The sequence below is a fragment of the Pan paniscus genome, chromosome 9 (assembly GCF_029289425.2).
Source record: "Pan paniscus chromosome 9, NHGRI_mPanPan1-v2.0_pri, whole genome shotgun sequence".
In the NCBI taxonomy this organism is placed as follows: domain Eukaryota; kingdom Metazoa; phylum Chordata; class Mammalia; order Primates; family Hominidae; genus Pan; species Pan paniscus.
Genome location: NC_073258.2, coordinates 119,911,371 through 119,927,746, shown reverse-complemented (window position 1 = coordinate 119,927,746; position 16,376 = coordinate 119,911,371). Strand labels below are relative to the sequence as shown.

Sequence of the window (16,376 nt, the reverse complement as noted above, 5' to 3'; positions counted from 1 at the left end):
CCTCCGCCTCCCGGGTTCAAGCAATTCTCCTGCCTCAGCCTCCCGAGTAACCGAAATTACAGGCATGCGCCACCACGCCTGGCTAATTTTTTTGTATTTTTAGTAGAGGGGGGGTTTCACCATATTGGTCAGGCTGGTCTCGAATTCCTGACCTCGCGATCCATCCGCCTTGGCCTCCCAAAGTGCTGGGATTATAGACGTGAGCCACTGTGCCCAGCTTATAGTGAAGCTTTTTTAAACGAAAACTCATGACTGTTTTTCAAAGACAAATCAGAAACCTATCCTTTTTTGTTTTTGGTTTAATTTTTAAATAAAAATAGAGATGGGGTCTCACTATGTTGCCTAGACTGGTCTTGAACTCCTAGGCTCAAGCAATCCGCCCACCTCAACCTCGCAAAGTGCTGGCATTACAGGATGTGCCACGGTGCCCAGCCGGAAACCTATACTTTTTTTTTTTTTCTGAGATGGAGTCTCACTCTGTCACCCAGGCTGGAATGCAGTGGTGTGATGTCAGCTCACTGCAGCCTCCACCTCCCAGGTTCAAGCAATTCTCTGCCTCAGTCTCCCAAGTAGCAGAGACTACAGGCGCGCACTACCATGCCCGGCTAATTTTTGTATTTTTAGTAGAGACGGGGTTTCACATGTTGAACAAGCTGGTCTCGAACTCCTGGCCTCAAATGATCGCCCACCCCAGCCTCCCAAAGTGCTGGGATTACAGGCGTAAGCTGCTGCGTCCGGCCACCTATACTTTTTTTTAACAAACATATTTTAAAGTCAACTGATCATAGGAAAAAAAAAAAAGTGTCATCACTAGACAATAGCCCCATCATTAGACAATAATTTGAAAAACGCCTTACTTGTAATTATTATTCTCAATTTTTGATTTCTCAAAACTCCATTCAGGTTCTTGAATTGTAGTTACTACAGAATACTTCTCAAATACCACCCAACAGCATTTATTAAAAACACCATGCCACTTATAATTCATTACCAATCTCATTACTTTCACTTACCACATCAACTGCAGAAAAAATACATTCAATACAATGTATGTTCTGACAGCTTAACCATGCAGTTTTTACATATGGATTTTATTTTTATTTTTTTGAAACAGGGTCTCGCTCTGTCGCCCACATTGGAGTGCAGTGGCGTCATCACAGCTCACTTCAGCCTCAACCTGCTAGGCTCAAGTGATGCTCCTCCCTCAGCCTCCCCAGTAGCTGGGACTACAGGCATGTGTCACACCTGGCTAATATTTTTTTAGACACAGGGTCTTGCTATGTTATCCAGGCTGGTCTTAAATTCCTGACCTCAAGTGATTCTCCCACCATAATCTCTCAAAATGCTGGGATTACAGGAATGAGCCACTGCACCCAGCCAGTTCTACTTTTAAAAGGCAAAAATGGGCCGGGTGCAGTGGCTCACGCCTGTAATACCAACATTTTGGGAGGCTGAGGCGGGCGGATCACCTGAGGTCAGGAGTTCAAGACCAGCCTGCCCAACATGGTGAAACCCCATCTCTACTAAATATACAAAAATTAGCCAGGCATGGCCGGGTGCAGTGGCTCACGCCTGTAATCCCTATGCTTTGGGAGGCCAAGGTGGGTGGATCACAAGGTCACAAGGTCAGGAGTTCGAGACCAGCCTGGCCAACATGGTGAAACCCCGTCTCTACTAAAAATACAAAAATTAGCCGGGCGTGGTGGCGCACGCCTGTAATCCCAGCTACTCGGGTGGCTGAGGCAGGAGAATGGCTTGAACCCAGGAGGCGGAGGTTGCAGTGAGCCGAGATTGCGCCACTGCACTACAGCCTGGGTGACAGAGCAAGACTCCGTCTCAAAAAAAAAAAAAAAAAATAGTCAGGCGTGGTGGTGCCCACCTATAATCCCAGCTACTTGGGAGGCTGAGGCAGGAGAATCACTTGAACCCAGGAGGCAGAGGTTGCAGTGAGCTGAAATCGCACCACTGCACTCCATCCTGGACGACAGAGTAAGACTCTGTCTCAAAAAAAAAAAAAAAAAAAAAAAAAGGCAAAAATGGTTCTTTGTCCAGAGTTATCGATGCAACTTCAAACCAAATACTTAGCATGAACTAGAGATTACAGTGGTCCCCCTTTATCTTAGGGGGATGCATTCCAAGACCCTCAGTGGTTGCCTCAAACCAAGGATAATACCAAACCCAATTGCACCAATCAGAAAACGTTTCTGTGCATGTCTTCCATCTACAAATTTAACACCTTCTCCATCTTAATGAAGCACTTATCATATACCAGGGCCATGAAGTATGACAGCAGCAAGCCTAGTATGATTTCTTTCTTTTTTTTTTCTTTCTTTTTTTTTTTTTTTTTTTTGAGACAGAGTCTCACTCTGTGCCCAGGCTGGAGTGCAATGACATTATCTCGGCTCACTGCCACCTCTGCCTCCTGGGTTCAAGCAATTCTCCTTAGCCTCCTCCCACGTAGATGGGATTACAGGAGCCCGCCTCCATACCTGGCTAATTTTTGTATTTTTTAGTAGAGACAGGGTATCACCATGTTGGCCAGGCTGGTCTCCAACTTCTGACCTCAAGTGATCCACCAGCCTCAGCCTCCCTCAGTGCTGAGATTACAGGTGTAAGCCACCACGCCTGGCCCTAGTATAAATTTCTTTTTGCTTCTTCAAAATTCTTTTTAAAAATAAAGAAGGGTTTCACCACATGCCCAGGGTGGTCTCGAACTCCTGGACACAAGTGATACACCCACCTTAGCCTCCCAAAGTTCTGGGATTACAGGCATGAGCCATTGAGCCCAGACCTTTCTTCAGAATTTCATGAGTAGAAGATTCATTCTTACTGTACATCTTAGTAACCTTGGAATATGAGTTTTTTCTTTTCTTAACAACTTTCACCTGTTCACTTAAAGAAGGCATTTTCTGGCTTTTCTTTGGATATTTAAAATGCCGACATCATTACTCTTATGCTTTGGGGGTCATTAAGTAAAATAAGGGTGACTCAAATACAGGCACTGCAAGACTGCCAACAGTTGATCTAAGAATCAAGATGACTACTAGGTGACTAACCGGTGGGTAGTGTAGACGGTGTAGATACACTACTATATCCACAGTATGTATCTACACTGCATAAAGGGATGATTCATGCCCAGGACAGAAGCAGCATAAGATTGCAAGATTTCACCTCATTACTCAGAACAGCATACAATTTAAAACTTATGGATTATTTCTGGAATTTTCCATTTAATATTTTCAGACCACAGGTAACTGAAACAGCAGGAAGCGAAACTATGGATATGAAGGGACTACTGTAAATGTTTTAGTATCACTTTTAGATGCCATACACTAATTAAGACACAATTGTGGATGAGGGTATTACAGAAGAGCCTGACTGACTGGTCTCAAGTTCCTCCCCATTCCCTTTTTGTCTCCTCAGAGATCAACGGTTTGCCTCATGAGCCCCAGTGACTCTATAGCATAGAGGGTTCCCAGAGCCCTCTACGTACCTTCAGTTGTATCACACAAATTGTAAGTGTGAGTGCCGGGTCATCTTTAACTCCCCAGCAACTACTACATTTATGTTAAGTGGGACTGTGGAAAAGTGTCAACATAATTTTCACTTGAGGTAACTAAGAATCAGCTGTTTCTTTTCCTTTTTCCTTTCCTTTATTTAGAGACGGGGTCTCACTCTGTTGCCCAGGCTGATGCACAGTAGCAGGATCACAGCTCACTGCAGCCTCAAACTCCTGGGTGATCTTCCCACCTCAGCCTCCTGAGTATCTGGGACTAAAGGAACTCACCACCTTGCCCAACTAATTTTTTTATTTTTTATTTTGTAGAGATGGGGTTCTAACTACATTGACTAGGCTGGTCTTGAACTCTTGGCTTCAAGCAATCTTCCTGCCTCGGCCTCTCAAAGTGCTGGGATTACAGGTGTGAGCCACCACACCCAGCCAAAAATTTATATTTTAAAGTAAGTATTACCTTCATAGTTGAAGAACATCATAATTAAAATCTTAAATAAGATGCCCAACTTCCATTTATTTAAAAAAAAAAAATCCGCCAAGCTTATCCAAAATAAAAGCAACTGTGGCATACAGCCTTCCTATATCAAGTCTGGTACCTGGGCCTGCTGCAATGACATCTCCTGAGAGCTGATTAGGAATGCAAAATCTCTCAGGCCCTACTCCAGACCTATTCAAAGTCAGTATTTTAACAAGATCCCCTGAATTGATCTGAATTCATGATAAAATCTGAGAAGTACTGGTTTATAAGAAATCACTTGACACAGTCTGAACATCAGTTCAAGATCCACATAAAAAACAAAAATATGGGCTGCACATGGTAGCTCACGCCTGTAATCCCAGCACTTTGGGAGGCCGAGGCAGGCAGATCACCTGAGGTTAGGAGTTCGAGACCAACCTGATCAACATGGAGAAACCCCATCTACTAAAAACACAAAATTAGCCGGGCCTGTGGTACATGCCTGTAACCCCAGCTACTCGGGAGGCTGAGCAGGAGAACTGCTTGAACCTAAGAGGTGGAGGCTGCAGTGAGCCAATACTGCACCACTGCACTCCAGCCTGGGCAACAAGAGTGAAACTGTGTCTCAGAAAAAAAGATACGAGCTAGGTGACTTAAGTAGCTTGCTTAATCTATCTGAATCTCAGTTTAACTGTAATAAGACACATTATTTTGAGATTGAACTTATCTGCAGATGTAAAATTGTAAACTGCTCTACAATATAACAAATTATTAGTTCTTAGTTGTCAGTCTTAACATGATGACATGCTGAAAAGTCAACGACTTGCTTAAGTATATAAATAATTCCAGGGCAATCAATGCTATTTCTCCAACCTTCTCGGAGTAACCGAGGATAAGACAGGTAGGGAGATGGGAGGGAATGGACCCCAAACTACACACAGTAGATACCTCTTGGGAGGGTAGTTATTTGGGGGTATGGGGGTAAAAGGAGACTTTTACATTTCGTTCTGTATCTTTTATGATTCATAAATTGTATTTGGTTTTCTCAAAGATTGCTACAGTTATGTGCTGCTGTTTAAAATAAGTCCAAGAGGCTGGTCGCAGTGGCTCAAGCCTGTAATCCCAGCACTTTGGGAGGCCGAGGCAGGCAGATCACAAGGTCAAGAGATCGAGACCATCCTGGCCAACATGGTGAAACCCCATCTCTACTGAAAATACAAAAATTAGCTGGGCATGGTGGCGGGCACCTGTAGTCCCAGCTACAAGGGAGACTGAGGCAGGACAATCACTTGAACCCGGGAGGCGGAGGTTGCAGTAAGCCGAGATTGCACCACTGCACTCCAGCCTGGCGACAGAGCAAGACTCCATCTCAAAAAATAAATAAATAAATAAATAAATAAATAAATAAATAAGTTACAATAAATCCAAGATAGGAGGAGGGCAGGAGTTAGGATCCCATCCCCACTCAATGAAGCACCAATGAATTGGCCTCATTTTAGTCCTTCCTCCATGGCAGATCCAAGCCACAGGGAAGGCAGCAAACAGTGGTGGTTGTGAGAAGGTGCCCAGGCAGTGGAGGCTGTTACACACGACTCACTAGCCATTCCAAAGACAGCAGAGAGGGGACCCAGAGGGGCTGCTTATTTCTCGTGAGAGAACCACAGGTGCATCTATGATAGTGGCATCACATCTCCCCAGTGCTGGGATCCCCAGTGGATGTGCACCACCAGTGCCATCATTAGCACCCCCTCTCCCTCCTTGCGGAAACTGCTGCAGGAAGGAGCACTGTGGGGACAAAGCTGACGCTGGCTTCCAGGTGGTTGCCTACTCCCACCTATTTTCTTCCAGCACAAAATTTGCTAATCATGAAAATATTTCATAGTGACTTGTTAAATGCCCCTCTTCTAACAAATTTTTTTTTTTCTTTTTTGAGACAGAGTCTAGCTCTGTCGCTCAGGCTGGAGTGCAGTGACACAAACTCAGCTCACTGTAGCCTCTATCTCCCAAGTTCAAGCAATTCTTGTGCCTCAGCCTCCCGAGGAGCTGGGATTACAGGCATGCACCACCAAGCCCAGCTAATTTTTGTATTTTTAGTAGAGACGAAGCTCACCATGTTGGTCAGCCTGGGCAACATAGCAAGACGCAACCTCAAAAAAAAAAAAAACAAAAATTTAGGCTGTTTTCAAACGAATGTTTAGTCCATTTTGCTCTTAGCACTCTAGGTTAATCATTAGGGAAATTACTTATCACAGTATAAATATTATTGTATGTTTGAATACAACATTGAACTCTGCTGAAGACGAAGACTCCAGGACCAATTTGACCATGATTTATCAGGTTCATTATATGTATACTGCTGGCTGAAAACATATTAAAAATAGGTTTTTCCTATAGCAAGAGTCAGCAAAAACTTCAACCAAACTCACAAAACAGAGAGAGCATACAATCTTCTTCCCTGGTCTAACTCTACTTTTATTCTATATGCCTTTCAAAATCCTATTGCTGATTACATGAAATACTCAACCGTCTCATGTTTTACATTAAGGAATTATGAAGAATCTTACATCCTTTGGGTGAGCTTTTCATAGACATAAAACACAAATCATGTTTTACAATAATTATAATACTACCTTTATAAGGTAAAACCTCTTTTAGTAAATGTTACCTTAATGAGCACTCGCTAAAAAAAAAAAAAAAAAAAAAATTCCCTACCGGATCCCCTCAATTAATTAGACAGAAAATGAGGGACTATGTTAAGACAAAGCCTTGGTCCTAAGGAGCTCTAATGGGCGAGAGACAGAGATGTTAATAAACTGAAGCTAAAAAGTGAACTACAATCTGAACTATCTGATCAGAAAAAAATAAAAAATGAAGTGGACAACATAAATTAAGTATAACTGGAAAAGTATACAAAAGCCTCTATGATCACCACACAAAGTAACCAGCACACATAATTTGAAGAAACACCAACCTTTAAGTAGACAACAGATATTTTATTGAATAATACTAGTTAAACACTATCTTAGTATCATTCAAGAGAATGTCTACTGGCCGGGCACGGTGGCTCACACCTGTAATCCCAGTACTTTGGGAGGTCGCAGTGGGCGAGTCACTTGAGGCCAGAAGTTCGAGACCAGCCTGGTCAACATGGTAAAACCCCATCTCTACCAAAAGTACAAAAATTAACCGGTGTGGTGGCACACGCCTGTAATCCCAACTACCTAGGAGGCTGAGGCACTAGAATTGCTTGAACCCGGGAGGCAGAGGTGAGATCACGCCACTCATTGCATTGAGCCGAGACTGTACGCCAGCCTGGGTGACAGAGCGAGACTCTGACTTTAAAAAAAAAAAAAAAAAAGTCCGGGCGGGGTGGCTCATGCCTGTAATCCCAGCACTCTAGGAGGCCGAGGCAGGCGGATCACCTGAGGTCAAGCGTTTGAGGAAAGCCTGACCAATATGATGAAACCCCATCTCTACAAAAAACACAAGAACTAGCCGGCCAGGACTGAGTGCAGTGGCTCACGCCTGTAATCTCAGCACTTTAGGAGGCTGAGGCAGGCGGATCACAAGGTCAGGAGATCGAGACCATCCTGGCTAACACGGTGAAACCCTGTCTCTATTAAAAATACAAAAAATTAGCTGGCTGTGGTGGTGGGCACCTGTAGTCCCAGCTACTCGGGAGGCTGAGGCAGGAGAATGGCATGAACCTGGGAGGTGGAGCTTGCAGTGAGCCGAGATCGCACCACTGCATTCCAGCCTGGGCGACGGAGCAAGACTCCGTCTCAAAATAAATAAATAAATAAAATTAAAAATTAAATAATAATAATAAAACAGAGAATGTCTACTTCCCTCCAATGGGGGGAAATGCTGTATAAGTCAGAGGTCTATACAGCAGGTGACCTGAACAGGTCACTTTCTAAATAAATGGCTTTTGTGACTGACACTTTGTTGTATACCTGAGAAGGTAGTGTATGGAAGAACTAAATTTTAGGAAAGTGGGTAATCCACCATTCCAAGTCAGGTTCCACCATTAACTAAGTTACTTAACCATTCTGAGCCTAAATGTCTTCATATATAAAACAGGGATGATACCAACGGGCTACTGCAAAAAATAAATAAGTTTAATGTAATTAAGACAGATGCCCCCGGCCGGGCACGGTGGCTCATGCCTGTAATCCCAGCACTCTGGGAGGCCAAGGAGAGCAGATCACAAGGTCAGGAGTTTGAGACCAACCTGGCCAACATAGTGAAACCCTGTCTCTACTAAAAATACAAAAATTAGCCAGCTGTGGTAGCACACACCTGTAGTCCCAGCTACTGAGGAGGCTGAGGCAACAAAATTGCGTGAATCCAGGAGGTGGAGGTTGCAGTGAGCCAAGACTACGCAACTGCACTCCAGCCTGGGGCAACAGAGCGAGACTCCGTCTCAAAAAAAAAAAAAAGAAAAGAAAAGATGGATGCCCCCCTCCATACCTCTTCCATGCAGTTATTCCTTGGGGGCACACAAAGCCAACTACTAGCTGGGTGCAGTGGCTTGTGACTATAATCCCAGCACTTTGGAAGGCCAAAGCGGGAGGATGGCTCGAGCCCAGACGCTTAAGGATGCAGTGAGCTATGATTGTGACACTGCACTCCAGCCTGGGTATCAGAGCAAGACTCTGTCTCTTAAGTAAAAAATAAATAAAAATAAAAATAGGCACTTGGTCTCAAGTCACCCGCTTGGCCCTCTTCCAAGTGTACTAAAAAATAAATAAATAAATCCCTTTTTAAAAAAAACAAAACCAAAAAACTTACAAAGTATCTACTATTACAGAAGGCTCCATAACTGGATATTGCAGGAGATAAGCAGGTTACAGGTGCTACCCTCAAGGACTTTACAATCCTGAGAGGTTAAGATCAATACAGAAAAAATATTGACACATTTCACACACAGAAGAAAGATGTTTAAACTTAAGAGATCCTCATCACTTCAGACATATTTCTCCTATAGTCACATCACTTATATACCATTTATAATGTAATCTCCTAGAGTGTGACAACTTAATACCTACCACTATGCTTGTGTACGCAAACACAGGAAGGTAAGAAGGAAGGGAGGGAGTGAAGTAGTAGTCCAATTAAATGCTATATACTAATTTGCAAATTCTAAGTGTATCTCACTTCCAAAATACAGGAAGTTTCCTAAGGTGCTTTTAGGAGGCACAGGGAAGGCAAGGTAGATAGGGTAAGGCAGGAAAAGTTAGAAGGAAGGAAATAATCATCTTTTAAAAATACTTTCTTGGCTGGGTGCAGTGGCTCAAGCCTGTAATCCCAACACTGTGGAAGGCTGGGGTGGGAGAATTATTTGAGCTCAAGAGTTTGAGACCAGCCTGGGCAACACTGTCAGATTCCGTCTCTATTTTTTTTTTTTTTCTTTTTTTTTGAGACGGAGTTTTGCTCTGTCACCCAGGCTGGAGGTCAGTAGCACGATCTTGGCTCACTGCAACCTCTGCCTCCTGTAGCCAGGACAGGCACCCGCCATCATGCTCAGCTAATTTTGGTATTCTGGTAGAGACTGGGCTTCACCATGTTGGCCAGGCTGGTCTCAAACTGCTGACCTCAGGTGATCCCCCAGCCTCAGCCTCCCAAAGTGCTGGGATTACAGGCGTGAGCCACTGTGCCCAGCCTGACCCTGTCTCTATTTTAAAAAATACTACTAGTTAATAATAATGAATAAAAATAAAATTTATTTATTTATTTATTTATTCATTCATTCATTCATTTATTTTGAGACAGAGTTTTGCTCTTCTTGCCCAGGCTGGCATGCAATGGTGCGATCTCGGCTCACCGCAGCCTCCGCTTCCCGGGTTCAAGCGATTCTCCTGCCTCAGCCTCCCGAGTAGCTGGGATTATAGGGATGCACCACCACACCCAGCTAATTTTTTGTATTTTTAGTAGAGACAGGGTTTCTCCATGTTGGTCAGGCTAGTCTCGAACTCCTGACCTCAGGTGATCCACCCACCTCAGCCTCCCAAAGTGCTGGGATTATAAGCATGAGCCACCACACACCCGGCCAATAAAATATTTTTTTTAATTCAAAAAAATGTAATTTTTTTAAGCTCATGATTTTAAATGTATTTTTCTAATAAATTATACTCCATTTAAAAATCACCAATACCTTAATGTTTCAATTATATAAGCTAATTAAAAATAAAGGCTGGGCGCGGTGGCTCACTTTGGAAGACCGAGGCAGGCAGATCACCTGAGGTCAGGAGTTCGAGACCAGCCTGCCCAACATGGAGAAACCCCATCTCTACTAAAAATACAAAATTAGCCAGGCATGGTGGCACATGCCCGTAATCCCAGCTACTGGGGAAGCTGAGGCAGGAGAATCACTTGAATCTGGGAGGCAGGGGCTGCGGTGAGCCGAGATCATGCCATTGCACTCCAGTCTGGGCAACAACAGTGGAACTCCATCTCAAAAATAATAAAAAATAAAATAAAAATAAAATTCAAACCTAAAATAGATGCTCTACTTCAGGAGTGGGCAAATTAATCACCCGCATCCTTTTTTTGTGGCTTTCACATTTTTAAAGAGTCGTAACAACAACAACCGGGCACAGTGGCTCATGCTTTTAGTTCCAGTACTTTTGGAAGCTGAGGCAGGCAGATCACTTGAGGTCAGGAGTTCGAGACCAGCCTAGCCAACATGGCAAAACCTCATCTCTACTAAAAATACAAAAATTAGCTGGGTGTGCTGGTGGGCACCTGTAATCCCAGCTACTTGGGAGGCTAAGGCAAGAGAATTGCTTGAACCCAGGAGGCAGAGGTTGCAGTGAGCCGAGATGCCATTGCACTCCAGCCTGGGCAACAGACGGAGCCTCTACCTCAAAAAATAAAAAATAAAAAGAGTTGTAACAATAACAACAAAGAACATGAGACTTAGTGTGTGCCCAGCAAAGTCTAAATTACAGTATCTCCCCGTATCTGAGGTTTCCATTACCTGCAGTACCATACAATAAGATTTTTTGTTGTTGTTTTTGAAACAGAGTTTCACTCTTGTTGCCCAGGCTGGAGTGCAATGGAGCAGTCTCAGCTCACTGCAACCTCCGCCTCCCAGGTTCAAGCGATTCTCCTGCCTCAGCCTCTCAAGTAGCTGGGATTACAGGCACCCACCACCATGCCCGGCTAATTTTTGTATTTTTAGTAGAGACAGGGTTTCACCTTTTTGGCCAGGCTGGTCTTGAACTCCTGACCTCAGATGATCCGCTTGCCTCGGCCTCCCAAAGTGCTGGGATTACAGGCATGAGCCACTGCGCCCAGCCTACAATAAGATATTTTGGAAGACTACATTTATATAACTTTTACTACAGTGTATTTTGTAATTGTACTATTTCATTATTGTTGTTGTTAATCTCTCACTGTGCCTAATTTATAAATTAAGCTTTATCATAGGTAGGTATGTATAGGAAAAACATAGTATATGTAAACGGTTCAGTACTATTGGGGGTTTTCAGGCATCCACTGGGTGTCTTGAACATATCCCCTAGAATAATGGAGGATTACTGCATTTACAGTGGCCCTGAAACCTCCCTTTACAGAAAAAGTTTGCCAACCTCTGTTCTATTTCATAATGGAATTTAAAGTCTCTTACTAAATTGAGCCAGGCGCGGTGGCTCATGCCTGTTATCCCACCTCAGCACTTTGGGAGGCTGAGGTGGGCAGATCAATTGAGGCCAGGAGTTCGAGAGCAGCCTGGCCAACATGGTGAAAATCCGTCTCTAGTAAAAAAAAAAAAAAAAAAAAAAAAAGAAAAGAAAAATTAGCCAGGTGTGGTGACGCATGCCTATAATCCCAGCTACTTGGTGGCTGAGGCACGAAAATCATTTGAACCTGGGAGGTAGAGGAAACAGTGAGCCAAGATCATGCCACTGCATTCCAGCCTGGGTGACAGAGCAAATAAATAAATAAATAAAGTCTCTTACTAAATTAAACACTTTGATACTTTTAAATTTACATTTAAAGCAATTTATTTGTTTTTGAAACAGGGTGTCACTCTGTTGCCGAGGCTGGAGTGCAGTGGCTCACTCAACAGCTCATTGCAGCCTCTATCTCCCAGGCTCAAGTGATCCTCCCAAGCAGCTCGAGCTTAGAGGAAGGCACCACCACGCCTGGCTAATATGTGTATTTTTTGTAGAGACAGAGTTTCGACATGTTGCCCAGGCTGGTCTGGAATTCCTGGGCTGAAGCTGGGATCAAATGATCTGCCTACCTCATCCTCCCAAAGTGTTGGGATTACAGGTGTGAGCCCGGCATACATTTAAGGCCAATTTAGGTGACTTTTTCTCTTTTCTCTCCACTTCCCACTCCTCTCCTCCCTGCCTAATTGTCTTTTGGCTTACAAGCCACTTCACATACAAGTATTTATGCACATGTTTATTACAATATCCTGGGGTGGCAAAAAGAAAACCAGTGGCTCTGTCTAACTTTTGTTTAATAACAAGCATTCTAGCACAAACATTTTTCCAACAGTTAAGTTTAAGTTCCATAATGGATTAGTAAATCGGGCCTATGTTAACCAGAACCCATGACTTATGCCAACTTTTTCCATCTGTATATATCCACCATTGGGGGAAGGAAAGAGACTAACAGCTCCCAGTGCTAATTCAATAAACTGATTAAGAGTTGGCTGGAATAATATTCATCCAGCTTCAACAACAAAGATAAAGCAGGTATGAGATGGTGACTTAGAACTAAATGTGTGTCATTTAAAAGAATTAAACAGACTTTTTTTTTTTTGAGACGGAGTCTCGCTCTGTCGCTCAAGCTAGAGTGCAGTGGTGCGATCTTGGCTCACTGCAACCTCTGCCCCAGGTTCAAGGGATTCTCCTGTCCCAGCCTCCCAAGTAGCTGGGATTACAGGCGTCTGCCACCACGCCCAGCTAATTTTTGTATTTTTTAGTAGAGGCAGCATTTCACCATGTTGGCAGAGCTGGTCTGGAGCTCCTGACCTCAAGTGAGCCGCCCACCTCGGCCTCCCAAAGTGCTGGGATTACAGGCGTGAGCCACGGGGCCAGGCCCAGAAATTTTGTTAAAAAGAATTAAATGTGTGGGACATCTGTGGATTTGACAGTAGGTTCTTCACCACTTATAGCACATGAAGTCAAGGTGTGGTGACACATTTAAGACTTTCAACAATAAAAATAAAGTGAAAAAAGAGGACACCTTATGCTCAAAACATCAAGGGTAAAAGAGATGGTGCAATCTAGTAACATCACAGAGGTATTCAGAAAATCTGGAAAGCAGTATAAACGTATCAGAGTAACACATTAGAAAGTACTACGTTTTCAGAGCAACTAGAAATACGTGATAAGAGGGGAACAGACAGTATTAAAATCAACTTCCGAGGCAAGTAATACAAAAATAAAACATCCCTCTCCCTACACTGGAATGGAAAAGCTAGAAGCCTACTTTCCGTGAAACTATCAAACCTGAAAAGCAATTTGAGTCTAAACTTTGAGTCCTCTTTATTCTTCCCAAATAATTAAACATTCTGCAGAATAAATCAAAATTCAATACACATACTTTAAATAGATGAAGGAGTAAGACTTGAGGATTTTATTTGGGCTACCTTGTAGAATAGGACTATCTATAACTTACTCTGTATTTATAGAAACACTTTAATAAGAATACAGAATACTCTTATTCTTTAAGAATACAGGGCCAGGCCCAGTGGCTCACGCCTGTAATCCCAGCACTTTGGGAGGCCGTGGCGCATGGATCACCTGAGGTCAGGAGTTCGAGACGAGCCTGGTCAACATGATGAAACCCCGTCTCTACTAAAAATACAAAAAATTAGCTGGGCGTGGTGGCGCGCACCTGTAATCCCAGCTACTCAGGAGGCTGAGGCACGAGAATGTCTTGAACCCAGGAGGCGGAGGTTGCAGCGAGTCGAGATCGCACCATGCACTCCAGCCTGGGTAACAAGAGCGAAAAACTCCGTCTCAAAAAAAATAATAATAATACAGAATACAGAAACTCTTTAGTAAACAGATTATTCTTAAGTAGAGGCCACTAATCAACAATTTTGATTGTACTGCACCCACATGTCTGATACGAGACACTCATTAGAAAAGTATTTTTTCTATGCCAGAGTAAATTTTTTAGTCCTTAACGATAAATCCCTAAAAAGCAAACTAACAAACTTTAGCATTTGAATATCTTCGATGTGTTTTTTTTAAAGGAGTCGACACATTTAAAGTTTCCTTTACACACCTAAACTTTCTGTAAGGATTTTATTATAATTTCTAATAATAAAATTAGTACACCACCACCAATATAATCAACACACGAATACCTGTGTCATTAATTACAATACCAATTATTTAACATGAGAAAAGCCAGCCCTAAAAAGGTGGCTATGAAACCACTGGCATGCACTACGGGAGTGTTAATTCACACACAGGACTTATTAAGCATTTAAATTGCACATTACGTTGGCTAAGTGCTTCATAATCATTTTATTAGCGGTTTCTAGTCCAAAACAACCCATGAAGAACTTTACAGAAGAGGAACCGAGGCCCAGGGAGGAACCAAAGAAAACCAAATTTTACCCTGGAGGAAATAACACCATTCTCTTAAAACGTGCCAGATACTTCTAATCACTTTTCATACGCAATATGAATTTTGTCAAAGTAATTAATTAAAGAATATGAAAAATACCAAGAAAACGTATTGAATTCTAACAAAGCGTCCGACTGCTTAAACAGTTAAATACTTGAGACTAACTACATTTCATCATATAGACACAACTATAAGGAAGTAAAATTCTCCCAAATGACAAACTTAGTGGCTAAATATAAGGGAGTTATTTTTGTTCGCACTTGCAAAAAGCAAACAAACAAAAAAGCGTAATCAAAGAAGCTCAACGAACAAGTTTAAAGTCAGGACCTGTAATAAGGAGTCAGAACCGTTACCAGAAAAAAAGAACCCAGCTCAAGTGGTGTAGTAGGGAGGAAGTTATTAAGAAGTCAGAATCTGCTGCTGCTTAACAGGCTCAGCCAGTCCATCTTTCAGAAGATAATAGTTCTAACCAGAACTTGTGGTTTAATCAGTGCATATCTCAGCACCAGCAATGGATCACATCCAGTGTTTCTGAGGGTAACAAAAAACTTGAGCCGGCGCTAGATGTGGAGGAAGGTTCTTTCCTTGCCTCACTTAAACATCAATATGTCTTTTATCTTCGTGTTACATCTTAATGACAAAGGACTATACTCTCGCCCAGAGCACAGCTTCCCTGAGAGCTGTCCTGACCCCAGCCAGGTTCCTCAATCAGAGCCCATGAACCTAATTCCCTAGTCAGATCTCACCCAGCCAAGAGCCCCAGCCGGTACCTGACTCTTCCTCACCCCCGCCCTGCTAACCTCCCAGGCCAATTCCGTGACCTACATCCCTACACCCTGCACAGAGCCCCAAACTCCGCACCCCTCATTATACTTCCGCCCCACTGACTTCCCAGTTAACCTTCGCCCCAGCCCCCACTCCATCTTTGCCTGGCTACCCCAAACGCGGCACCCCAGCGTTCCCCGACTCCCAACGGCAGCCCCTCCCCCACGCCGCCCCCCACCCTCCCGGCCTCGTCCCTGCCCCCACGCCCCCGGCCGGTCACCCCGGCTCCGCGCCTCCCCGGCTTCACCAGACCCGTCCCCTCCCCCGCTTCCTCCGTCCGCTCGTTCCCCTCCCCGCGGCCCTCCGCCCACGCCCACCCTGCAACAGCGGGCGCTCAGCTGGCCTTTCACCTTGTCCATGAGCTTCCAGCACTTCTCCACCATCTTCTTGTCCACCGTCCCCGGCGGGTGGGGGCTGAGGTGGTGGTGGTGGTGGTGGTGCGGCTGGAAGGCGTCCTTCATGAGCCCAATCAGGCCACCCGAACCCGAGCCCCCGGAGCCGCTGCCGCCCCCGGCCCCAGAGCTCTTCTTCACGTTGCCGGCCATGGCCTGGGCAGGGTCGGAGCCCAGGCGGGTCCGCCGGCTCGGCTCGACTGCGAGCGAGGGAGAGAAGCAGGGCGTGAAGGAGGGGCCTCTCCCGGCCGCCGCCGCCGCCGCCGCCGGCTATCCGGGCGGAGGGAGGAGCGGCCGTGGGGAGGGGAGTGGGCGGCGCCGGGAGTGCGCGGGACGCGCCCCTTCAGAGCGCGCGAGCCAGGGGCGGGCGGGGCGCGTCCCGGAGGCGGACCGGCTTACTGGAAAGCTCGGGGAAGCGGCCGGCCGCGGCCGGACTGGGCAGCGACGATCCCCGGGCCACCGGCTTCGAGCAGCTCGCGTGCCCACAGCTCCCGAAAAGCCGCGGCCAGGTTTCTGTGCCCGTCTCCCCCGCCCCTACGCCGGGGCGGGGCGGGGCCAGGCTGGGGCGGGGCCGGCGGAACCTTTG

The 16,376-nt window shown here is 44.8% G+C and overlaps 1 protein-coding gene across 1 annotated transcript in view; it reads right to left on the bottom strand.

Annotated features, from left to right (window-relative positions):
* The window catches only part of CBL (Cbl proto-oncogene), a 104,520-nt gene extending 88,144 nt beyond the window's left edge, over positions 1–16,376 (bottom strand). Inside the window, exon 1 of the mRNA XM_003819995.5 lies at positions 15,749–16,376. Coding sequence (XP_003820043.3) covers positions 15,749–15,943 — 195 coding nt within the window. The 5' untranslated portion in view covers positions 15,944–16,376. The remainder of the gene's footprint in view (positions 1–15,748) is intronic.